Source organism: Dermacentor silvarum, chromosome 6 (genome assembly GCF_013339745.2).
Source record: "Dermacentor silvarum isolate Dsil-2018 chromosome 6, BIME_Dsil_1.4, whole genome shotgun sequence".
In the NCBI taxonomy this organism is placed as follows: Eukaryota; Metazoa; Arthropoda; class Arachnida; order Ixodida; family Ixodidae; genus Dermacentor; species Dermacentor silvarum.
Window position 1 is genome coordinate 7,968,308 of NC_051159.1, and position 26,842 is coordinate 7,995,149.

The following is a 26,842-nucleotide window of genomic DNA, read 5'->3' on the forward strand; positions in this document are numbered from 1 at the left end:
CATGAATTCGTTACATTGTGTAAATGGTTCTGAAAAAGCTGTATTTCCATATTACAAAATTTTTTTTAGAATTATGTGTAACAAATCAAATTTTCCGCTTTAAACGTACTATTAGATGCAATTCACAGAATTGTGATATGATATTTCATTGCCGAGTGACAGACTTGTAAACTTGATAGTTTCGTTTTCTGAAAATTTGCGATTTTTGCCAATTTTCAATAAAAAATTGACGACCTAGATAAAAAAATTCCAAGCCAACAGTCATTAAATTGCAATAAACCTCGTAAAATTTGGTGTGGTGGTTGGCGCGACAAACAAATTCTCCTTTTACGTGTATTTCGATAGAAGAACCCGAGCTAAAGCTTCCTCTTAAGGAAATGCGTGAGCACGTCGCCCACGCGGCTTCCACTTCGGTGGCGCTTTATTAGACGGGGTTCCCGACTGAGGCACGGTTTAGCGTGCAGCTGGGCAGGGAGGAGAGATATGTTGCCTGTATGCAATGTACATCGGGTGAGGGGGACAAGGAAGAGAGAAGACGCAGTTAATGGACGCTGGAGACACAAGCGAACTTGAATGTTCAGCACTGCCTCGCAGACACGTCACGCAACTCCGGTCAGTTCCCGGAAGCGTAGCGGCGATCTTGTGGCTACTGCAGGACGTGCGACTGCCATGGCGCCGATATCTTGCTCTCTTCCACGTGACAAAACAGCTTACTGGCGTGGCTAGTCGGTACAGCGATTAACCACAAGAATGTAAACTAGGGGCGGCTATCACGAACATTTAATAAAGAAAAATAATAAGGAATTTTAAGAACGCGTTTCTAGTGCGGTATAGGAGTTGTCAAGGGAATAGTTAAGAACTCGTTCTTAAATTCCTTATTATTTTTTGTTATTAAATGTTCGTGCAAGCCATCCCAGGACAGGTAAAGCGCCTGTCTAGTGCTGCGGACGGACACAGACAGACAGACAGACAGACAGACAGACAGACAGACAGACAGACAGACAGACAGACAGACAGACAGACAGACAGACAGACAGACAGACAGACAGACAGACAGACAGACGGACGGACGGACGGACGGACGGACGGACGGACGGACGGACGGACGGACGGACGGACGGACGGACGGACGGACGGACGGACGGACAGCGGGGATCATCGGGTGCCTCGGCGGCAAATTAACTCAGTTCCGGGCTTTCGCCCGGAAGTTACAGCGACGTCGGGGCCAGGCCGACGTGCGTGCACGAGAGCAATTGCTTCCTATCGTTCGGCGGAGCGTCTCGGGCGAACCGGCGGCCAACAACAAGCACTTTCTCCTCCCTCTGCTGGCCTACAGTGCGGCGGCGGGCAGCAGCAGCAGCTGATCGCTGCCACCGGCTGCACAACACGCTCGCGCCGACGAAAGGTCGAGGCTCCTCTTCTCAGCCTCCCGCGTGCACTCGGCCGTCCTCCTCGCAGCACAGCGGGAGGGCGAACGGAGCAGGATTAAAGAAAGAAAGGATGGCTGACTCGATCCCCGACCTCTCCGTCCGACAGAATTGCAACGTGGTAATTAGAGAGCGCGCGCGGCGTGCACGACGAACACAGTCGCAGAGCGCGCGGAAGGCTGTTGCCGCAGCAGTCGCCGTGCCGCTAAATTGCACCGGGCCCCGGGCGACGAACTGAGTGGTCGAGAAGGAGGGAGAAAAAGTGGGGGGTGAGTATTTTCCTCAGCTGTCTGCGTGGCCGGCCGCCTCCCTCGCGTTCTCTTGAGAGCGAGAGGGAGAGAGATCGCTTGAGAGAGAGAGAGGTCAACGGTGGCGTCTTTTTCTCCTCCGTCTCCCGAAGGGCTTACGTCGAAGCCCGCCGTCGCTCCTAATTCGGCTTGTTCGCGATTCGATACTCCCCGCTACATATGTACATGCGGAGATTGCGAGATGAAAAGCCAATTGATGGGATTTGTGTGTGTCAGTTAAACGTCGGGAAAAACGTGAACGGAACTCGTGAACGGAACTCGTGAACGGAACTGTACCTCGTTAACGGTCACGTTAAGGTTTCCAAGAGTTACGGTGAAGTTGTGTTGCGGAAGCAGCGACGGGGGGACAAAACAATCGCTTACAGTTCTGTCATGTCTGAAAACACAGCTGTCACAGACCGGGACATAGAGGATTTCAGCTAGTATGCCAATTATGAGGAAGGTTAGCCTCAGTAGTTCCAATCTAAATACATGGTAATGTTGAAAGTGTTTTGCCCGGCATCCTGTGCGCTGAATTCGATGAGGTTTGCTGCGCTTAAAAGAAAACGTTAAGATGTGCCCGCTGCAGGAAGTCACGTGTTAGTTGGTGCCATGAATTTAAAAAAAAAAAAGTTGTCGGAACATCAAACTGTTTTAAAAGGCTCGAGTATCAAGTTTACAACTCTGAAACTCGGCACTGAAGTTAAAAAAAGTCGCAGTTTCTCCCGAAAGGCGAAGCATCGATTGCGATAGCAAATTAGCAGAGAGCCGTACGAAGTAAGGATAGGACTTTTATCGGCCGTATCGACGTGTAAACGTTCACTTGCTAACAAACTAGCAGGCATGGTGTCAGCGCGCACAGCAAACATGAACACATCACACTCGATGACCGCGGACATTCGCTGTCAAAACGCTGGCGTGAGGAAACTCGGCAGCAGTAGCGAGCGAAGTAATCTTCGTGCAGTCTATAGGCCATTTCACATGGCGCGATTGGGGCGAAAAAAAAAAAAAAAACGTTCTGTCGCGCACGTCGCAGAGCGATTTTCGCTGGCAGCTTTCACATGCGTCTTTGACCGCTCGATTTCCGTCGCAGCGACGCCCAAGGTTGCTCCCTGCTCACAAAGTATCCATGCCTGCATCGTTAAATAAAAACAGCATGTAAACTAGTCAAATATTAGAATTTCATATTATTTTTTAAATAGAATAGTACACAATTTTTCAGCCTTTAAACGCGTTGAGACTTTGCGATCGCTTAGTCCGCAGCTGCGGCGAGTGAAAATGCTGCACAAACCGCGTAAGCGTGCGGCGTGGTGGGGTGGTCTTGATTTGTACACTCTAGTTGTGTTGTTGCGGTACGATGGAAGCCACAACCCTTCTCCTGGAGGAGTATTTGCTTCTCCAAAAGAAGAAGCTACCATTAAGTGTGCAAGTGCCTGGCACGGTTTGTAGCAAAGAACACGTTGACGACGGCGACGATCGTGAGGGTACGTGCCGTATGTTGAAGGCGGCGTCAGCTCCCGACCTGGATAGCATGCAGTTTCTCCTTTTAAATGAATTGTGCGAGCTGGAGAAAACAAAAATTCTTCATGAAGCTCCTGAGCCACAGGCGCTGGTGGGTACGTTCTGTTAAAACATCATTGAAACTGGTGCGCGACATTGCTCCGCTGAGCTTCCAACACGCGGTAAAACAGGAAAGCGCCTATTTCGACGGGGCTTGCTGTTACGTCATGTTGCTCCGCCCACATCGCGCCGATCGCTGCGACTCAGCGACGGAAATTCCAACATGTTGGAATCCCGTCGCGGAGAGCCCGCGACGTCGCGGCGGTCGCTGAGCGACGGAATTCGCTGTGTGAAAATCGCGCCATGTGAAACGGCCTTATCGCGTCAACGCAAACTGAACGCCGCGAACGCACAGCACGCACAAACCTGCGAGTCACCGACGCATATAGACTGTGGCCCCCAACGCAGATCGCTCTCAAGATATGGCCGCGCGCTGCGTTGTGATGCCGTAGTGGTTGTTTCTTCAAGTGGGTCAGAATGGGCATGGGGGCATGTCATGCATAACATGAATGGATGAATGACATGCCATGGTATTAGTGAGATGACATTTTCCAAAGGTCAGTGACATGACATATTTGTCATGGCAAGTATGTCGTGACAAATACTATGCATGACCTGATGCCGTCGTGGGCATTTCTTTAACTCTAATATCATCATCATCATCATCATCATCATCATCAGTCTATGTTTATGTCCAATTACCCCTGTCTTGCGCTAGCTGATTCCAACTTGCAGCTGCAAACTTCCTAACTTCATCACCCCATCTAGTTTTCTGCCGTCCTCGCCTGCGCTTCCATTCTCTTAGTATGCATTCTGTAACTCTAATGGTCCACCGGTTAATGTCGACACTGTACTGTAATGTACGGTAATGTACTGTAATGTACGGTAATGTCGACACTGTGGTTTCTTAATGTCGACACTGTACGCCACACGGCAATTCTCCAGGCCATTTCGGATCTTAATCTTGGCGAACGTTTTTTCCACCATATCCAATCTTTTCTGAGCGGCAGAACCGCTTCCTTGCACATTGGCGACTTAAAATCACAACTTTATGAGCTGGGTGACAGGGGCACTCCACAGGGCTCGGTATTGTCTCCCTTCCTGTTCAATCTGGTGATGGCCAAGCTGGCCAAAGCATTGTTGGACATTGAAGGGGTTGAACACACCATTTATGCCGATGATGTTACTCTATGGAGCGCTGGAGGAAGCGACGGAGAGTTGGAGGCTCGAATGCAGGAGGCTATTAGGACCACGGAACTCTGCCTCTCTCCAGCGGGCCTCAAATGCTCGTCGAGGAAATCGGAATTGCTCTTTTACCGTCCTTCTAAGCCAGGACGAAAACCCAAGGGCTGGGAGCAAGATACTCGACGTCATATCGTGCTCTTTGACATGAATGGTAACCGCATTCCTGAAGTACGGTCGATCAGAGTCCTAGGACTGACTATTGAGGGTAACGGATACAATGGACTGATGATACATAATATAATTGGCAAAGTGGAGAATGCTCTAGGAATGTTTCGACGCATTGTCAATAGAAATAAAGGTATGGGCGAGGAATGTGCCATTAGGCTCATACACGCTTTCGTCGTATGTCATATTCACTTCACTTCACTTCACTTTAATACCTTAAAGACCCCATTGGAGGGGTATTACATAAGGGGTGGTTAAAAAAATAATAAACATTAAATACAGGCGTTCGTTTTGAGATATGTGATAACAGCTTCGGTAAAGGCAGATGGGCTTGTGATGGCTGCGATGGCGTGTGGAAGGCCGTTCCAGTCCCTTGATGCTCGAATAAAAATGATGCTTGAAAAGTGGTGGTCCGGGCACGTGCGCGTGCAACTTGAAGCGGATGACCGGTGCGATGAGATATGTATGAAGGTGGCGTGATGTACGGTGGGTGATTTAGGGAGCTGTAAAAAAATGAACGGAAGAGAGAGAGGGTGGCAACCTGTCGACGGAAAGAAAGAGCTTCCAAGCCAGATTCCGCTTTCATCGATGAAATGCTGATATCGTACGAATATGAAGAATGAATAAACCTAGTAGCACGATTTTGTACAGCTTCGAGTGCATTTATGATATAATTCTGATGCGGGTTCCAGATGGGAGATGCATACTCAAGTTTCGATCTTACAAATGATTTATAGGCCAACGCTTTTACTTGTTGTGAGGTATGACGTAAATGTCGCCTAAGAAATCCCAGTGATCTATTGGCTGATGAGATGATGTTAGTAGTGTGCAAGCGCCAGGACAGATCACAAGATAGAGTGACACCAAGATATTTGAATGATTGGACTGATTCTATTGGAACATCAGCAATGGAATAGGTAAATGTGAGGGGGTTACGGCAGCGAGTGACAGACACGAGTTTACATTTGTTAGGATTTAGGTTCATTAGCCAGCGATTACACCATTCTTGTACATTATTGAGATCGTTCTGGATTAATGTGTGGTCAAATGTGTTGGTAACTCTGCGGTAGATTACACAATCATCTGCAAACATACGAATGTTACATGATACCTGTGTTGGTAGATCATTAATGTAAATTAGAAAAAGAAGCGGTCCTAAGACGGATCCCTGCGGGACGCCTGATGTTACGCGGAGTCTGCTAGAAGAATGGTTATTAACGAAAACAAACTGAGAGCGGTTAGTCAGGAATGCTTCTATCCACTTTAGTACGTCGGGGTGTAAATTTAACTGAGATAATTTTAGCAGCAAACGTTTATGAGGAACTGTATCAAATGCTTTTGCAAAATCTAGGAATATGGCATCAGTCTGAAGGTTACTGTCAAGGTTAACATGCAGGTCGTGAAGGAAAATTGCCAACTGCGTTTCGCAAGAATAGCCTTTTCGAAATCCGTGCTGACAAGGGTGAAAAAAACAGATTGAGTCTAAGAAGTTCATGATATGCGAGTATATGACGTGTTCCATGATTTTGCAGGGGACACTAGTTAATGATATCGGACGATAATTTAATGGGGTTTCTCTATTGCCCGACTTGAAGACTGGAACGACCTTGCCCACTTTCCAGTCGGATGGTAAAATGCCTGTAGAGAGTGACTGCGAAAACAACAAAGTTAGGTACGCAGCAGATACATATTTAATATTTTTTAAGAGTTTGGAATTAATATCATCTACACCTGCTGACGATGAAAGCTTGACGTTATCAATGATCGAGGTGATTCCTTCTGCCGAGAATATAATTGGTGGCATACACGCAGATATGTCAGTAGATGTGGGAAGATCTGGAGTTGAAGTCTCGTTAGTAAATACAGAGAAAAAGGCGGCATTAAAAATGTCAGCACACTCGCTGTCGCTGACTACTTCGCCATGTGCATTTAACACGCTGATCATGCGCGCCTCCTGAGGGTTTATTATTTGCCAAAATTGTCGAGGGCTGTTTGTAAGCATTTTAGGCAGTTCATCGTGGAAAAGGGAGAATTTAGCATTCCGTATAGCCCTCAGATAAGCGTCTTCGGCCACAAAATATTTCCCCCAAGCAGAGGGGTGTCCGTTTAGTTTGGCTGAGCGGAAGAGACGTTTCTTTTTGTTTTCAAGTCGCTTAAGAGTTTTAGTGAACCATGGCTTGTTACGGTTTCCGCGGAACGTTATTCTCGGTATAAACTTGTCAACGAGATCACCTAGCTTGTTTTTAAATATTACCCAGTTTTCATTTGTAGAGCGCGTAGAACATAACCTCACGAACATAGGAAGAAATGCGCTCAGATCACTATTAATGGCATCATAATTACCTTTATTGTACAGGCGGATTGTTTTGCTGACTAAATCACGTCTTACGGGTTGCAACGAAAATGTGGCGTGAATTACTTTATGATCGCTGACTTCAGGTAGATATGCTATTGATGATAAGCTTTCCGGATTGCTGGTTAGGATGAGATCTAAGATGCTAGAAGTGCTTAGTGCAACGCGTGTAGGTTCTGATACAAGTTGAGTTAAATTGAAATTAAGGCAGAAATCCACAAAATCTCTGGCAGGCTCACTGCCCATAGTTATGGGGACGTCATTGCTCCAGTCTATTTGGGGAAAATTAAAATCACCAAACAGGAGGACTTCTGCTTGTGGGTGTTGATTAATAAGGTCACTCAAACTGTTATTAAGTTTAAATGTGAAATCTGAAATATTATTTGGAGGCCTGTAGCAAACACCTAGAATGATTGTATGGGGGGAAGCGTGAATAATTAGCCACAATACTTCAAGATCAGAAGTGATGTTTTTGGCTACGGAGCACGATAACTGCTGGTGCACAGCAATCAGTACACCGCCCCCCCCCCCCCCCCCGCATGCCTTTGCGATCCTTTCGATAGACATGAAATTCCGGTAGGTCGGCTAGTACTTCTGTATCTGTTATATCTTCTGTTAGCCACGTTTCGGTTATCACCATTATATTACTGTTGGATGATAAAACAAGGTTGGAAAAAGCGTCACGTTTTGGAAGGAAACTGCGTGCGTTCGTAAAGATTACAGACAATGATATGTTAGATTTGGGCTTAACAGTGCAACGGACATTTTTACGACGGGGAAATTGCTATATTATTTCTTTCACAGATTGTGTTTGCTCGTCGTAGACGTAGCGCTTATGGCCCATATGCAGTGTTTTGAATCGCAGAGAGAAAGGTAAAGATTTGCTTTTAGCGAAAGTAACGAGATGCCGGCGAGCGTTTTGTACGGAACGAGAGAAATCCTCTCCAACGCTGAAGCTGGTTCCTTTGAACTTGCGGCCGTTAGAAAGAACCAATTCTTTTGTTTTATGGAAGGTGAATTTCGCTATGATAGGACGGTGGCGGTTAGTATCTGTGCGATGACCGAGACGATGTGCGCGCTCAATTTCTTTCGGCTCGATACAAATATTCAAATGATCCTGGCAGTGCTTGATGATACGTTGCTCGGTCTGGGCAAACGTCTCTGATCCAGTTGATTCAGGGAGGCCATAAAAAATAAGATTATTGCGTCGTGACTGGTTCTCGGCGTCATCAATACGCGTTTCAAGCTTATGTACCACGGTGGCCACTTGAGCGGTACACGTTTTCACGGTTTCGAAGTCAGAGCGTAGGGAGACAAGATTTTGATAATGCCCCTCTAGATCAGTCATGCGCCTGCCCAGATCAGCAATAGCTTTGTCCGTCGACACTAGATGAGTTTTCAGGTCTTGAACCTGACTGATTAATTGCGACTGTCCAGCAGACAAGTTCTTCAATTCAGCTAGTAAAGCATCGGAGTCCGGGCCCGGGTTGCTTTCGACATCACCCGACATCATCAACAAAGCACGAATTACATCAGAACACTCAACAGCGACAAGAAGGCAGCAGTGCGGGCTCGGCAGCTGAAGCAGGAAACGATTGCTAGACTTCTTAGAAAAAAGACTGTAAGCTTTACTAACCTGCATGACAAGAGTGAATGGATTAGCGGTCTGCGTCTGTGCACAGCCGCCGAGCCCACAAGGCGCCACCGGTATTGACTGCTCTTTTATAGTTGACCGGAGAGTTGATGTTGATGGCGACAGGTTTGTCCACGCTGCATCGAGCACTACCGTCTTCGGTAGCGGTGTCGTCGAAAACGCAGATCTGCTGCTCCCGACGAAATCCAGGGGCCTGAAGGGCGGTGCAAATCCAGAGGTGCGCATCAGGGATGGGTGACAGGCAATCCTGTCATGTTCACCTGACCAGGCACGATATTGCAGCGGGACTGCCAGGGAAGCCGTCACTAAGGATGGAAGCAACAGGCGCACGAGTGCGCGCTGAAACACCTGCATGACAAGAGTGAATGGATTAGCGGTCTGCGTCTGTGCACAGCCGCCGAGCCCACAAGGCGCCACCGGTATTGACTGCTCTTTTATAGTTGACCGGAGAGTTGATGTTGATGGCGACAGGTTTGTCCACGCTGCATCGAGCACTACCGTCTTCGGTAGCGGTGTCGTCGAAAACGCAGATCTGCTGCTCCCGACGAAATCCAGGGGCCTGAAGGGCGGTGCAAATCCAGAGGTGCGCATCAGGGATGGGTGACAGGCAATCCTGTCATGTTCACCTGACCAGGCACGATATTGCAGCGGGACTGCCAGGGAAGCCGTCACTAAGGATGGAAGCAACAGGCGCACGAGTGCGCGCTGAAACACCTGCATGACAAGAGTGAATGGATTAGCGGTCTGCGTCTGTGCACAGCCGCCGAGCCCACTGTAACGAGTAGAATAGCGTAGAATAGAGTAGAATTACTTATGTTGCGGCTATGCTCGATTGGAAAAAAACAGAAGAGAAACGACTCAATACCACAATCCGTCGAGTCTTCAAGGTAGCATCGTTGAACGCATCCACCGAGCTTTTTTCGAAACTAGGAGTTCACAATACTCTAGCTGAAATCGCTGAGGCTCAGCGCACAGCACAGGTCGTCCGGTTGTCAGGCACCAGAGCTGGCAGAGACATCCTGGTCACTATGGGCATGTTTACTGAACTTGAAAAGGATAACGTCAGACATCTTAGTAAAGAAATCAGGGACGCGATTGTGGTTCGTCCTTTTCCCAGGAACGTCCATCCGGTCTTTAACCAAGGGAGAAGGCTCGCCCGCGCGAAGGCTCTTCTTGCCGAGGCTGCTACGGATTCCACAGAAGCTGCCTTCGTAGATGCCGCTCAGGTGGCCAGTCGCGAAGCTTTTTCGGTAGCCGTAATAGACGCCCACGAAAGAGTCTTCAACGCACTCTCTGTTTATACCAAGAATCCGGAGGTGGCCGAACAAATGGCCATTGCACTCGCTCTGCTAGATCCAGAGCACTCGGTAATCTATAGTGATTCTAGGGCAGCTACTCGCGCCTTTGCTAGGGGAGTAGTGGATGCGAAGGTTTCAAGGTTACTGGAAGGTAGATGCATTAGTCTCCACTCTATAGTCTGGTTCCCAGCCCATATGGGCGATTTCGTGGGAGGACAGCTGAACCTTAACGAATCCGCTCATAGGGCCGCGCGAGGACTTGCCAGCCGCGCTCCCCTGCAGACCCCCTCGTCTCCGCCTAAGGCCTTTAAGGACCAGCTTCAGACATATAATTAGCTCATCAAGTACTTTTATTTAGGACCTAGAGAATTCTCCCTTCCAAACAAGGAACTTAACAGGGCACAGTCAGTGACTCTCCGCTTGCTACAGACGAACTCGTACCCCAATCCTTGGCGTATGAGCCGAATCGACCCAGACTACGACGGAACTTACAATTGTGCACAATGTGGTGGACATGTGAACTTGGGACACATGTTGTGGGGATGCGCGACGCAGGCCTCTTATCTGGAGGACAAGAACAAGTGGGACGGCGCTCTTAGAAGCCGCGAGCTGCAAGACCAACTGTGGGCTGTCCAGAAGGCCCGCGAAGCGGCGGAGAGCCTAGGGCTCCCCGTCCCGACGTGGGAGGTGCCCTCTACACCTTGACGAACAGTCTGGTGTCCTTCAGGACCCTTTTTGGAAATAAAGTTTAACCACCACCAATGTCGATTAGAATATCGGCTATCCCCGCTTCCTATCTGATCCACACCGCTCTCCTCCCGTCTCTTAACGTTAGGCCTACATGTTTCGTTCCATCGCTTTTTGTGCGGTCCTTGTTCTCGAGCTTCTGCGTTAACCTCCAAGTTTCTGCCCAATATATTAGCAACGGTAGAATGCAATGATTGTACGCTTTTCTTTTCAACGACAGTGGTAAGCTCGCAGTCAGGATTTGGCGATGCCTGCCGTATGCATTCCAACACAATATTATTCTTCTGTGAATTTCCTTCTCATGATCAGGGGCCCCTGTGAGTAATTGTCCTAGATAAACGCACTCCTTTAAAGACCCTAGAAGCTGACTGGTGATCCTGAACTCTTGTTTCCTTGCCAGACGAAAAAGAGGTTCTGGGTTCGAATCCCACCACCGTCGGGCAGCCACTGGTTCAAATGGGCACAAGCGTACCCCGACCTGGCGTTCGGCTTCCCTCAGGGGTGAATTCGGCTTCCTGCGCCCTAAATTCCCGCCGAAACCCTCGTGAGCACAAAAAAAGGTGATGTTTGGGCCGCTCCCATGCATGGCGGCCATTTCCCATGTGGCGCCCCAAGCACCTTATTGAGGTGGGGACGCCTTCGGGTTGGGGACAAACACCTCTTCCCAAGCGTTTAGGTTCCATAATGGCCGAGCACCAGGCCAGGAGCGCGCTTGTACCGATTTTACCGGTAGGTACCCGGCGGCAGCACTTACCGGCCGCGGTGGATGTTCTTCAACAAGGCCGTCTGTGGTTGGACAAGAGGCGCCCAGAGGCAACTGCTGAAATCTATATTGGGCCCTCCTTCGAGATGTGAACCCCTACGAGAGCCGCGCACCAGGCCAGGGAACATTTCTACTTACTAGAAAAAAAAAAAAATCGGTGGGTTCCCGGCTGCACCGGGATTTGAGCTCGGTACCTCCCGCATACGAGGCGGATGCTCTATCGCTAGGCCACCGCTGCGTTGCTTTTTTTTTTTCTGGTTTTTTTTTTTTCTTTCTGTTTCTTTTTTTTTTTGTGCTCACGAGGGTTTCGACGGGAATTTCGGGCGCGGGCTCTTTTCCCAAGCGTATCACCCCTGAAGGAAGCCGAACGCCAGACCGGAGTACGCTTGTGCCCATTTGAACCAGTGGGTGCCCGGCGGTGGTGGGATTCGAACCCAGAACCTCCCGCAGCCGAGGCGGGCGCTCTACTAAACATTATCTTTGCCTTCTGCATATTCATTTTCAAGCCAATTCTTACACTTTCTCGGTTAAGGTCCTCAATCTTTTGTTGTAATTCGTACCCATTGTTGCTGAATAGGACAATACATCTGCAAACCGAAGGTTGCTGAGATATTCGCCGTTGATCCTCACTCCTAAGCCTTCCCAGTCTAAGAGCTTGAATACTTCTAAGAATGCAGTGAATAGCATTGGAGAGATTGTGTCTTCTTGCCCGACTCCTTTCTTGATAGGTAACTGTCTACTTTTCTTGTGGAAAACCAATGTAGCTGTGGAATCTTTGTAGATATTTTCCAAGATATTCACGTATGCCTCCTGTACACCTTGATTACGCAATGCCATTATGACTGCTGGTATCTATACTGAGTCAAATTTATTTTTCTAATCTGTAAAGCCATATAGAGAGGTTGGTTGTACTCCGCAGATTTCTCGATTACCTGATCGATGACATGGATGTGATCCATCGTGGGTGTGATCCATCCTATCTCTCAAACCGCAGTCAGTGCGTTAAAATAAATGACACTGAATCTGAAGTTAGATGTCTACTCCGCTGTTCCACTAGGGTCTGTGCTGGGTTCAATTCTTTTTCTAATATTTGTTACCGACATTCATACTCATGTTGAACCTAATGTAACAGTAAGGCTATTTGCAAATGACTGCGTCATCTACGCCAGCAGTACCGAAATTAACGACCAGATACGACTTAATTCCTCCTTAACTAACATTGCCAGATGGTGTCAAGAATGGGGAATGGAAATTAACGTAGCAAAAACTTCATCCATGGATTAACTCGAAAATGGTACTCTTAAAATTTGCGTATCATCTAATTGGATTACATGTAACAGACGCCGACACAGTTAAATACTTGGGTGTTACCATCACAAACACATTAAAATGGGATGTTCACAATAAACAGACGTGCACAAAAGCATACAGACAGCTGGGATACCTTTGCAGGAAACTTGCACTGGCACCTTCCAAAGTTAAGCTAGCAAGTTATAAGGCCCTTGCAAGGTGAATCCTTAAATACGGCAGTATTATCTGGAATCCGCACCAAATATACATTCTTAATCAACTGGAGTGAATTAAAAATAAAGCTCTTCGATTTGTGTATTCGCAGTATTCACGTGACGTCTGCATAACCGTACTATACGCAACAGGGCAAACATTCAAACTTCGGCGATTCGTCGACGCGTTGCTGCCTTAAAGTTTCTTTACCTTCTTTAACTTGACAGCAATAAGATAAGCATAACACGAGTACCTAAAACCACCATACCAGCACTCAGCCAGAACAAACCACGACAAAAGTGTCAGGCCGTTTATCTCCCGCATAATACATTCAAGTATTCCTTCTTTCCGTCAGTCATAGTAAGTATATGTATTTTGGAAGTACATAGAATTATGGAATAAACTGCCACGCGATATTGTCTCCTCAGAATCCGTCAAGCGCATTTTCTGTCAAGGAGGAGGAATAAACTTTTATTGCGGAACCTAGCACTTTAAGATGGCCGGGCCTAAGCCTCCCATGAGGGGACGTCGAGGGCTTGCCTCGCCGCCGCCTCACGGGCGTGCTGGGTCGCCCAGGTTTGGTCGTCGAGGGCGGAGCTTCCGCAGAGCCTCACGCGACCTCGACGAGAGGGTAGTGGTGTTAATGTGTGTGTACTGTGCTGGGCACTCCCACAGCATATGCGGAAGCGTAGCCGGGTGAGTGCCACAGCACCGGCAGTTGGATCTACTGTAAACTTCAGGGAATATAAGGTGGAGGCGGGCGGGTGAAGGGTACGTATTTGTTTGTAGCAGACGCAGGGTGGTAGCCTGCGCCCGGCTGAACTTGGGGTGAGGTGGAGGGAAGGTTCGGCGACTAAGGTAAAATGCCTTAACGAGATCGTTATAAGTAGTCAGATTGTCCCTGGTGTCCAACTCGTCTCCAGTGTCTCCGGCGCGGTTGACTAGTTCTCCCGCAATGGAGTGGGTGACCTCGTTGAGGTTGGGGAAGTGTGGGTGGACAGTGCCCGCGTGGGCCGGGATCCATGTCAGGGAGATCATGCTTTCTTTAGAGTGTGGTGCCTGGCGGAGGATACGAAGAGCTTGAGGAGAAATACGGCCTTTGCTGAAGTTAGTGATGGCTGAGCGAGAGTCACACACGATGGTGTGACAGGTGGGATATAGAGTGGCCAGGGCGATGGCCACTTCTTCAGCCGTTTCGGCAGTGGGGGTAGTGACGCTGGAGGCGTCGTGTAGAACTCCATCGCGTGTGGCGACAGTCACAAATCGTGTGCCATGGGAATATTGGGCTGCATCAACAAATGTAACACCAGGTACACGAGCAAGGGCTTTTATGATTGCTCCGGCCCGAGCTTGGCGCCGGGTCCTGTTATATTCAGGGTGCATATTTCTAGGAATAGGGTCTGTGTGGATCCAGCTACGGATGTCATTCGGGATCGATTGTTTAGGGCCCTGTCAACATTGAAAATTTTTTGATCAACAAGTTGCGCCGTTGTATAAAAAAAAAAAAGCGCAGTTCACGGAGTGCGTGTTTTTCACGTGTATGCTGATCGCAGTTCTTTTTAGTGTATGCTTTTACTGTGTATGACGCTTGCAGTTTTTATTCCGAAATCAGTGTCCGAAATCAGTGTCAGTACCCTTTCCTGTTAGCCTGTACTCTTTAGGATTTTCTTTTTTTCTAGGATTATTTTTTTATGTATTGTTAGCAATCTGTATTTTTTGTTATTTTTGTTCTCACTCCTGTAAGAACCTGTCAAGGCTTACAGTATTACTAAATAAATAAATAAATAAATAAATAAATAAATAAATAAATAAATAAATAAATAAATAAATAAATAAATAAATAAATAAATAAATAAATAAATAATATCCCTTCCTGAAGCCAGCCTGTTCCCTTGGTTGACTGAAGTCAAGTGTTGCCCTGATTCTATTGGAAATTATCTTGGTGAATATTTTATACAATACTGAACGCAAGCTAATAGGCCTATCATTTTTCAGTTTTCTAACGTCTCCCTTGTTATGGATTAGTGTAATGTTGGCATTCTTCCAGTTCTCTGGTACACTTGAAGTCGTGCGGCATTGCGTATAAGGGGCCGCAAGCTTTTCAAGCATGACATCTCCTCCGTGTTTTATTAAATCGACTGTTATTCCATCTACTCCTGCAGCTTTTCCCCGAATATATCAGGATATAAATGACATGCATGCATGACCTGGCATGGATGACATGACATGCATGCATGACCTGACATGGATGACAGGAAATGAATGTCATGACATGCGTGTCGTGACATGAATGAAACTGATTGCATAACATGCCATGTGTCATGAATGACAAGACATACATGTGCATGTCATGACATAAATTATGACAACAGTTAAAGAGGACACCGACCACGAAAGTTTATAAACAATATAAGGCATTTCGGATGCCGTACAGTAGCCTAGAATATGGGGTTCCATATTCAAGACGTTCTAGCATATGGGGTTACCCCCATATTGTAGAACATATCCCATATTCTAAAACATCCCTTCACTCAACACTTCACCTCGACTATAAAAAGTTGATGGAAGCGCCGCCCTTCGATAGAGGCTGTCACTGCACTTCATTGACACTCCGCGTCAGTTCTTGAGAACCGTAGGTATTCAAGAATTGATATACGTATTTCGATCGCCTTGAGAATACATACACATTTAGTGATCTTACAGCGCTTGGCGTTTTGTCTAATTTTGTTGAGTTTCTTAGGAATGCCTATAGAAATATTGGAATTGTTTCCTCATGGAGGTGCACCATGCATTTCCCGCTACCGTGTCATGGGTGTCCTCTATCCCCAGCACTCATGGTGCTCAGCTATGAACCAGTATTGCGCTCAGTGATGAGAGACCCTTGCGCGTGATGACGTGCTTGTAAGTCTGTGACTTTCCCAACGCCGTTACCACTGGCAAGCGGTTATGACTCGTGATCTGTGTATGTTCTGTCGTATGCGTGTGAAGAGAGAGAGACAGAAGAAAGGGGAAATGCAGGGAGGTTTACCAGATGGGAAGATTCGGTATGCTACCCTACGCTGGGGAGGGGAAGGTAAAGTGACAGGAAAGTAGACATAGAGAAAGAAAGGAGCACAGACACACAGTCGGTCACCGTCACCGCACAGCACAGTAGCACTTGCAGCACTGTAAACATCTGTTCAGGCTACAGCCGCTTGTCCAAGTCTGTTGCCCTTAATAACGACCACAGGGCCCTGTATGCGTGTGAAATTTTTTGTACGTAGATAGACATCTCGTGACATCACCACATAATTATTTAAATTGCCTCTACCACATCATCATTTGTACCACATGATCATCATCAACACCACGTGTGTATATGAGGCAATTCCTTCATGTCTAACTCTGTCGGTATACGTAACATTGTTATTAAATTGTGTTTTACGTGCCAAAACCACCATCTGATTATGAGGCACGCCGTAGTGAGGGACTTGGGAATAATTTCGACCACCTGGGGTTCTTTAACGTGCACCTAAATCTAAGTACACGAGTGTTTTCGCATTTCGCCCCCATCGAAATGCGGCCGCCGTGGCCGGGATTTGATTCCGCGACCTCGTACTCAGCAGCCCAACATCATAGCCACTAAGCAACCACGGCGCGCGTAAGTAACATTGTTATATCAAACTGCGTGAACTGCGTGTTAGCACATTGCATTCCACGCCAAATGTTTCTGCTCTGTTAGGGTATGGCGCTTCTATAATTTAATGGATCACTGCATAAGTCGCACTGATTACTGCAGATTGAAGCGTTGAAATCCAGGCAATGTGACTGGGCTTCGCGGGAATCCGGTTTTCTTTTTCCTTTTTCTTTTTTTTTTTTTCCTGCTCTAAACCCGTGTTCCGTAAACTGTCGTGGACGACCGCTGCAGTTGGCTACCGCCGCGGATGCCGGCCGACGTTTGCGGTGTTTCTGGACGAGTAATGGCCGGTCGGTGGCTTGTGTGCGTGCTCGGAGGAGGGCGGGGTCCTCAGCTATACGTACTCGCAAAGCAAAGGTGCGGCCCTGTGTGGGCTGCTCGTGTTTATGTGCGCGCGCGAGTTGGGTTACGCCACTGAACCTGCCCCGGCGGGCTCATGCCCCCCCACCACCAAAACAACGCATCGGGGCACCGCGGCTCTATACACATGGGAAGCGGGGGTTATGGTCGAGGGGGAGGGAGAGTTGTAGGAGAGCGGCGGCGGCGTGGGCGGAGACCGAACAATTAGCGACGGCTGAGGGCGGCCGACGCCCTCTCGATGCTCGCAGCAACGAAGACGGGCGTGGGGGTCTGCCACTGAAGTGTGCGCGTGAATAATTGTGCGGCCCCGGAGCCTGCACTCTATGGTGCATCGGTGAAGGAGGGAGAGCGCACGGAACAGTGTTTAGGAGAGGCGGCAGTTAAGCGGCTGTCTTTCTAAAAATGTGCACCGCTTCGGAAACTGCGCGACAGGTGATGTATCGGCTTATAGAGACGATGCCCTAAATATTTGCGTCGTTTTTTTAGCGAACTCTCGCTTAAGCCAATTAGCGACCTAAAGCGTATATACTGACGAAACGCGTGTCCCTCCGCGTCTTGCTCTTGCCGCGTCGTCTGCTACCGCAGACCAAGTAAGCAGACGACGGTGCCCGATGGCTTGTCAGGATATAAGCTGGTTGGACGTGATGTTTCGCAGCACCCACGAAAAGTCTGCGCACAAACTCGTGCGGCGCAAGCGCAGCGCTGGAAGACGGCAGCACAAATGTCCTGACGAACATTTCTTTCTTCTTTCTTTTTCTCGTCGTGTACGCGTTTTGAACGATATCCGATGTGGGCAGTGATCTAGCGCCTGTCCGAAATCAGCACTGCTTTCTTCAGCGCTCTACTTGCTAGGTAGGCGTGACGAGCACGTTACACGGCGCTGCACAGTTCTATAGTGAAGCATAGAGGGCGACTGGGAGTCACTGTATGCACGCTGCTAGACGTAAGGACGCGTGTTGGTCCCTCTTGCCAGCTACTGAGCCCTTCTTTTCTGTTTATTTTTATAGCGAGTCTCAGGACGGCTGAATTTTAGGTATTAGCGTCCTCTTTTTATATATTATTGCGATAGCAATTATATGGACACTCAAAAGCAGATTTCTGCCGTCGGCGTCGCCGTCGCCGTCGCCGTCGCCGTCGCCGTGAGGTTCCGTATGACGTCATTTGGAGATGAAATCGTCGCCGCGCGCCGAACGCTGTATGTGCGAGTGAAAGGGCGCGAGGGGCGCGTCTTTCACGGGGAGTGAACGCACGGCGGAGAACAAACGCGCGTTTTGCGCCGTGCTCGCTTAAGGGCTGCAGAAGTAGGCGTCTCTTTTCTCCTTTACAATCACCATATATGTAGAGCAAACGCGCCTTCTTCGGACACGCGAGAGGCCGTGGGGGAGGGGGAGGGAAGGGAGGCGACGTTTAGCTGCGGCACCAAGTGCCTATTTATATCAGAGGCTCCAGCAACAGTCACCAACGCCGCACGCATTTTGAGCTAACGCGGGCAAAACGCCGATGGCGTCGACAACAGTTCTGCGTGTTGTTGCTACCAAAGCCGCTCACCTTACTTCGTATGACATTGCTGTGTTGCTATCGCATTCATTGCTTCGCCCTTAGGGCGAAACTGTGACATTTATATATTCTTCGGGGACCGTGTCAGCGCACCTCAATTAAGCGGGCTCGGCCATCTCCGTTGCCCCAATTTGAGGACGCGCTAATAACCCGCCTTCTCATCAGCACTGCTGCGGCGATCGCGTCCTGGTCGTCATTTGTATGCACTTGTCCTTTCGCGCTATTTTTACGTATTTTTTACTGATTAAACAAAGCTGCCTGATAGGCGCCTAGGTTTCCTCGTTAAGTTGAACTTTGCGCATCCTAATTTTCTGCTGTATTTGCGCGGAGTTTCGTTTCCCCTAAAGACTCGACAAAAGGATGTCCGTAAATCAGCGACTGTTGACGCCACAACAAAACAAGAGTGACCGCGCTAAGAAGCTTTAATCTTGTATACGGGTGGCTCACTGATAAAAGCGTTGTCACCACTTTCTTTTTCGTTTTTTTTTTTTTTTTTTTTTTAGTTATCTTCCCTTGAACGTAATTGAATGCGGCGAACCCTTCTTCTTTCTGCCTCCCTTCCGAAGCCTATCTGCGCGTTGGCTCTAGGGAAGTAGGCCTTCCGTGGTTGCAAGTTTTTCAATACATTAATTGGTTCGCGGTAGCTCTTATTCACGCCCTCGTCACAATCAGCCCTCGCCACTTACTCTACTCTCTCCCGTAGTCTCCGTGCTCTCGACGGAATATAAAAATTGCCGCTTGCGTGTCACGTGGTGAAGACTATTTCCCACCGGGCCTTTCCTCAATATCTTGATGAGTAGGTTTCAAGATTGTCACGTGACGCTTCCTCCTAGTTTTTCATTTTCTTTGCTCCAGGGATTTATCTCCACAGAGAGAGGCCGATTCTGGGGTGCTATAACGTAAAGTGATTCCAAACTGTTTTGATTCCAAACTCCTGGCGTCAAATTTACGTAACCACCGACGCAAGCATCGGGCGGTGGCCCGCAGCGTTGTCTGAACAACCCAATCAAACACTCTTCTCGTTTATAGGAGGTCACCTTTGTTCGCTTTCAGTACCAATAGCATTGTCTACACTCAGCGGTTTTTCTTATCTAATTGGCTGACAAGAGGCGAGGAGCACGCTCTTGTGGAGAGGGTATCGATGAGGCCGAGCCAGCACAGTGAAAATAGATAACGGCATGAAGAGGGTGGTGCCGGCTTCTCCGATTGTTCCGATTCGCCTTACTTAGCTTGCGGTGGCTGGTCGAAAGTCGCGGCGGCGTTCAACGGAAGGTTAAGAATACCGCTAAAACGGATCCTCAGCAAGGAAGAGTTGGCAGAGAGATGACGTATGCATGCCGAAAGGGCTCGATAACGCTTTACTGCCAAGCAAAAAGGTTTATCATGCGCTAATAAATACATGCTCACCGGCAGGTGCGAGTAGCGAGGGCCCGAGCGATCGGCGGGCAGCCATCTTCTATTCATTTCGGAACGGAGCAGTCTGTGGCTATTCAGAAAAATTGTCAGTTTTGTTCGGCATATTAATGCTTTTTTTTTTTCGCGTACACGTCACTTTGACGTCGTGAGTTATCGCGGTTTTGTGAGGTCCGCGTGACAGACAGGTGAAGTGGGCGTAGCCAAAAAACATTGGACCAATAGCAGAGGACTAATGGTGAAAAGGCGTCGAATCAGGAATGATTATTTTTCTTTTGTGCGGTTTAATCACGCATAATCAGTGTGTACACGTTATATCAGATGGAGAGCTATCGCGGTTTTCGTGACGTCGCGTGATAGACAGGCGAAGTTGTGAGTGGCCCGAAAATGTTTTGACCAATCGTCGAGGCTGATTGCAGAAATTGGAATCAAAACAGTTAGGAATCATTTCACGTTATAGCACCCCTGATCGCTAGAAGGAGCAGGCGCGGAGCAAAGAGCGCAGGAGGGGGAAGGCGCACAAGTGACGTGGTGCAGAGCTTCGCAGGTCACGTGGTAAGGTGGCAGCTGAGCGCGGCGGCGCTAGCGAAGCACCTGGAGAGGTTGCATGACATTGCGTCGCTTTGCGGGGTGACCGTGAAAGGCTGGGCCGGTAAAACGTTCTTTCGGTCGATTCCTTCTTTATCACGCTCCGTTCACGGCCTGTAGTGGCAACGTAGGCGGTGCGTCGCTCGCCGGATCAAGGAGCAAGGACGCGCGATAAGTAAATAGATTTGTTAGAATAGTTGCATTGTGTCGTCGCAGGTATCGGAATACGTACACCCATATTTCTCGCGTGATTTGCGAGAACGAGTGTCAGTGAACGTCTTCGCGGCGCATATTGGTGTCAGCATTTTATAAACGACATTGACGGGCTGTCAAGTGTTTGCATAAGTCTTAGAAAATATGGTATTTCCCCTCGGCGCGTTCCCTCATTCCACCTCGTTCGCTGTCAGAAGCCAAAAAGTGTCGCGAACAATTACTTCCTTCCTGCCTTCACTACGGCAACAATAACGCCGATGACACTAGGATGTGCTGAGAAGCGTGTGGTAAACTTTACGTAACTTGCCATCTTTCAACGAATTACCCGAACCATCCGCGCTATTCTAAGGCGTCTGCTTAGTGGCTATATATGGTGGTGGGCTGCTAAGCATGAGGTCGCGGGATCAAATCACGCGGCCACGGCGACCGCATTTCGATGGGGGCGAAATGCGAAAACACCCGTGTACTTAGATTTTGGTGCACCTTAAAGAACCCCAGGTCGTAGAAATTATTCCGGAGTCTCTCACTGCGGCGTCCCTCATAATCAGATCGTGGTTTTGGCACGTAAAGCCCTATAACTTTTTTTTTTTATTCGAAGGCGTTAAGGCTGATCCGTCTACAAAGCCGGTTTCGCATGCCTCAGCATCGCCTTCGTACTCTCGTCACACTTGCGGGCCCTGTGTTTATTTTATTCATGATCGGTGAGTGCCTCTGTATAGCGAGGCCACCCAGAGAGTTCGCATGCTAGCGGACTTCCCGACCCTCTTGCATGCAAACTCTCTCCCGTGTTTAGAAATGTCCGAGGCAGGACGATGATGCGCGCAGCTCTCGTCGGTCAGCGAGCGAGGCGCCTAATCACGCGCGCATAATGTCCGGGCGCGGCTCATATCGCGAGCTGACAGCTGCTTGCTTGCGGCGGCGGGATGAGGGCTCTAACCTCGGCTAATGACTTCGCCATAACCCGTTGTGCGAGCGGGGCACGGAAGGAGCACGAGCTATACTCTACAGCGCGGAACGTTTCGCGGACGTGCACGGGAGCGCTAGTTGAATGGGTGTAGGCATATGTTGATAGATGAACGTCAGTATATATAGATGGATGGACTTGGGTATACGTGAACGTAAGTGGCTCTTGGCGTGTAGTTGCACACAGGCGCAAAAAAAAAAAAAAAAAAACATCAGACGAGGGCAAACTCTCGTCCTTCTCTGTTTATTTGTGTCTGTCCGCCAGTATGCGCTGAGTTACCACAGTCAGAATGCAAGGAGGCCAACTAGGCGAACAGCCGGTATCTTTTTTTTTTTTTTTTGTAATGGAAATACGTACGTATATGGATATGTGAACATAGGTACGTGTAATTATATGGATATTTACTTATAAATACATGTACGCATAAGTAATCACGTGGATGTACAGGCACGCGTATGTGGATGCAAGCACGTGGATATTTGGATGGATGAACACCGATATGTCGATTGATGGACGTTGGTTCATGAACGTACTCAGTGTAGCTATGTGAATGGTTGTGTGTAGGTATTGCATGTGGGTATATGTAGGTATACGTGGATGGATGAACGTATGTGTATGGATGTAAGGACTCGATATATCGATACATGGATGTAGGCATGCGCATGTGTGTATATGTATGTAACCGAAATGTATATGAATGGAATGCCGCCGGTATATATGGATTGATGGACGTTGGTATGTGGACGCCTGGGCGCCGATATATAGGGTTTCCGAGCTAACATTAGCCACGCTCTTCGACAAAAAAAAAAAAAAAATGAAATAAAGAACATGTTGCAAGATGCGATCGTAATACCTACGGTGTTCGGTCATCAGACCTGTGACAACCGAGCACCGTAGGTCTTATAGATTAATTTTGCGCGTGTTTTTTTTTTTTAATGGGCCCTGAACCTCGGGCTTAAGCCTCGGGCTTAATGCAATAACATATTCCGTGGGTAGCATACGCTGCTGTGAACATCTCAGCCAAGTTTTGCTGTCGTATACGCGGTGCGTGAAGCTCGTAAGCGGATTCCCATACGCGGCTGCTATTGGTACCTGCGGTCGGCTACGTAGCGTAGATATTGCACGGCTGCCGCGGGGTGCTTCCACGAGTCCACTGGCTAAAAGCGCACTTCGGCTCGCTCAGGACAACCGCGTTTGGCTTACGTTTAGCGCGTTGTAGGCACTAAATTCAGAAGTCGTGAAATCTACGTTAACATCCAAAATGAAATTTCAACTGCGCGCCATGGTGACATTTAAAATGCGCAGCGTTGTGCCCACGCCCCACTCCGCCGTAGTCTTCGCAGTGCAAGGGATTGAAGAAGGAACGGGAGCACAGCGGACGCCGTGTTTGACTGCCAATAGCTCCGCTTCTGCTGAACGCATTGAAGTACTTTTTGCGGCAAAGTATTTCTAAAGTACCCTGTTTTCACTTCAAATGCCTTTCTACACTTCGATAAAAAGTGGTTCAGGGCCCCTTTAAACCTTTTTTTTTTTTCTCCTTCTTCTTTGAACAGACTGGCTAGCGTTAGCTGGGACACACGGTATTTGTGTAGTGTATGTATGCACGTTTCAATAACAGAGAGCGAACACCCCTCTGTGGGTTGTTGCGCGTCGATATAAAGGTCATGTGCCACCAACGTCCCCTATGCTCACGCATGAGTAGACGCTCAACACGTGCGCGCAACACTCATTGTGACGTCATGGGGAGGAGCTCTCGTTGGGAAGACAGGTCTCAACCACGGCCGCTGGATAAAAACCTTTTTTTTTTTTACCTTTTTTTTATCCAGCGGCCGTGTCTCAACGTATACGCATGCGAATTGGTAGACGATCAATAAGTAAACATACGCTGAGTGCATAGACGTTGCTCTGTATGGTTACATGGATGAACGTGGGTATAAACTATTTTACGTGGCTTATGGTATTGGCCACCTGCATAGGCAGTGAATACGGGCTTGCAAACTGTAATGTCGATACTTACGATATTACGATGCCTGCGGCATTACGGTACAGTCGTGTGCATCAGCTGCGCGAACGCGTTGAGTGTTTTGCAAACGCGTGAACTAATACCGGAAAAACACAAGAGCTTGACCTAAACGTGCTTGCACTCGTGAAAGAAAAAGAAAATCTATATGTTTCAACGCATGGAACGGACACACGTTCAATAGAGGTCTTCAGCTATGCCTTATGGGATTCCGTTCTCTCGCTATTCGCTGGGAAAACCATTAAAAGTAAAACTATTTTACTATTATGGAACTCCAGAGTATAAGTACGGTTACAGCTAGAACGCTCGTTCGGCCGAAGTGCGAGTAGCCCTTGTTTTTGGGCAGAGCCAGAATTAGTGACGATTGGTAGAGCAGGTTGCATGGTTGCTTAGTTTGTCTATATACTATATACGGGGATCTGCCGAGAACCGGGCGGTCGCGCGCGAGCGCACGGCTATGCCTAGTAAGTGAGAGTGCATGGTTAGGGCCAATGCCATCGCCATCTACAACGCGCAGCCAGGCCGAGCTTCGGCGATGACGACGACGACGATGTTTCCGATGCTTCTGTGCGTCCGCCTCGCCGTGCTGCTGCGTACGCTCCTCGTCTAACCGAGTCCAGCCAGAGACCACTCGTGCGGGTTCGGCGACCCTCCCCGGCGCGGCCTTTCCCGCCCTAGACCGCGCGTGCTAACCACCGGGGCCAGGCGGCAGTTTTGCTGAACGGCGGGGCCGCCATGTTCGAGGGCTCGCAGGCGTCCCTCATGCGCTCGGAGGGCGGCGGGATGGGCCCCAAGCCGCTGCTGTCCACGCACAGCACGTACATGTGCACCGCCGTCGCCATCGTCGTTGCCATCGGCTTCGTCATCGCCATTGGTTTCGTCGTCATGCAGAAGAAGGTGTCGTCCACCTTGGGTGCCTGACCTCTGCGTCTTCGCTCCTTCTGCTCGCGTCGTCCGAGCGGACCCGGGGGTCAGGGCCATGGACGTGCGTCCCGCTTCTCTCGAGATGTTCGCTTTGCCACGTTGTAAGCCTCGACCGAGGGTTCAAATGGACCAAAGGGGCGCTTTGCTAGTCCCGAAGCGTACGTGGGTCCAGCTGTCCGTGGATCCGTTCTAGGAAGACCTGGATGACTCGGTATGGTCAAATGCGGCACCCTCTGCCAGATGCGCGAAGCCGAGTATGTGCGCGGTTCCTTTCTTTGCAGCCCTTACTCGTGCAATAGTCATCATCGTGTGGAAACTCTTGTGCGCAGACTAATCATCGTGCCACGAAGCTGATGACGGGCCGTTGTTGTCATCTCGCGTTTCCCGGCGCTTGCCAGAGGAAGCGTCGACCACGTGCCGGATCTGTCGTCACCGCGCCGCCGCCCACCTGTACGCTTTGCTTCCAACCGCGTCGCCGGCCTCCGACACACTTGGACTGTGAAAGACACCATTGCAGTTTACCGCGTCCTGCAGCTGTTGGCCCTCGTCGCTCCGTGCAGACGCGTACCGAGCCGTGCAGTTCGTGTAGGATCTGGTACAAGCTGTGCTATGGCTTCCAGTAACGTCTTCATGCTGTCCACCGACGTACGTGAGAGTGCGGCGATGAAGACGCTGGCTTGCATGTGTCTATTGGCGTTGGGACCGTTGATGCGAAGCTGACTTCGAGACGTATTAAAGGTTGCATGCTCGAGTGTTGCTAGTCTTTTGTCGAGGCATCTGTGGCCAGGCTAGCTGGAAGACACGTGCTAGGCTACATATAACGTTCATTTCCCTATACCGCGTGTTTCTATGCATCTGTCTGGGTTTCGCACGAAGCGAGGAGTGTTGAGAGCGATAGCAAGGTTTATCGTTGGGCGGAATCTCCTCGGCCGCTGTTCTAATAATACGCGGGGGAAACTAGGAGCAACGAAGACCGCGAGGCAGCTTCTGCTTCGCGGCATAAACAATGCCCTGGCAGCTGCCAGGCGTCTCACAACTCTGGCATGACGAGGAGGGCCGCCAGCGGCGTTGCAGCCATCGCATCTCGGCGGTGCACGAGTTGAGGTTGAAGGAAAAGGCGTTTCGTAGGCTGCACTGTTCCGCTCGTGCCACTGTATGCACACACAGCTGTACAGCAGGAACGCTGGCGTTTGTGCGCATAATAGGTACGTTCTATTCGCCTGCACCACCTGAACCAGATCACGAGGGGCTGCTGCACCCTGCCATTCGTTTCAGCGGTGCAGCAATGGCGCGCTCTGAACCACACCGTTCGTTTCAAAAGGTGCGGGAAAGGGACAGTGCAGGTTCACGATTTTGCTGCACCCACTCCACTGTCGGTGCCGACTTGGTGCAGGCGTACAGGTGCGATGTACAGGTGCGGCGTTGTCAGACCTGAATTAGCGCCTGTGCCTGCCCCTGTGCCCTCAGACTGGGTTTTAAGGCCCGTCAAGTTGTTGTGCGCAACTTTTTCCTTAAATCCCCCATAAATTGTACGTTTATGGAAATAAAGGCAAATTCAAAGCAGCAGCGCAGCACACGACGCAGCACACGGCCGCAAGCGCCATTGAAACCCCGCTTACGTGCGTATGCCGTGCCTACGCAAGCGCGGGTGTACTTGCATCTCAGAAGCCTATCATGCCTTCAGGACCTCTCAAAATTACGCACTCCGTGCACTTCAGTCGGACAAAACATCACGCCTGAACCGCGTGCTACACCTTGGCATTCATTTCGAATGTGGCGCTGTGCCTGCACCGTAGAAATCGCGTTGCACAATTTCTTAACTTCTCGTCAAGCGCCGTGAACTGGTTCACAGACAGTGGTGCAGGCAACTCGAACGGACCTAATGCTCACGCTGATCGGAGGAAGGCGTAACGCGTCTCTGGTGACCACCTAACCCTCCACGCGAGCGCCGGTCGGCGACCGTAGAAAGAACGGTGGCGCCGGCGACGGCGAACAAGCGCTTCGAACATTCGAAACGGAAAGCCCCGTCTGATCAGGCTTCATAACAGCGGCAGACAGACGGCTTCAGGACTTGAACGATAATCACCAATACAATTATTGATCTTCACTAATTACATTTAATTGG

The 26,842-nt window shown here is 49.2% G+C and overlaps 3 protein-coding genes across 4 annotated transcripts in view; 1 reads left to right on the forward strand and 2 right to left on the reverse strand.

Annotated features, from left to right (window-relative positions):
* LOC119456414 (putative deoxyribonuclease TATDN2) overlaps positions 1 to 26,842 on the reverse strand; it is a 362,817-nt gene that overhangs the window by 153,643 nt on the left and 182,332 nt on the right. The gene's annotated exons all lie outside the window — the stretch shown is intronic.
* Positions 1 to 26,842, forward strand: part of LOC119455274 (LHFPL tetraspan subfamily member 2a protein) — a 130,253-nt gene that overhangs the window by 25,652 nt on the left and 77,759 nt on the right. The window lies entirely within an intron of this gene.
* LOC119456399 (uncharacterized) lies at positions 7,822 to 9,393 on the reverse strand. The gene has a single exon (XM_037718128.2). The coding sequence runs from the start codon at positions 9,280 to 9,282 to the stop codon at positions 7,822 to 7,824; it is 1,461 nt and encodes a 486-aa protein (XP_037574056.2). The 5' UTR covers positions 9,283 to 9,393.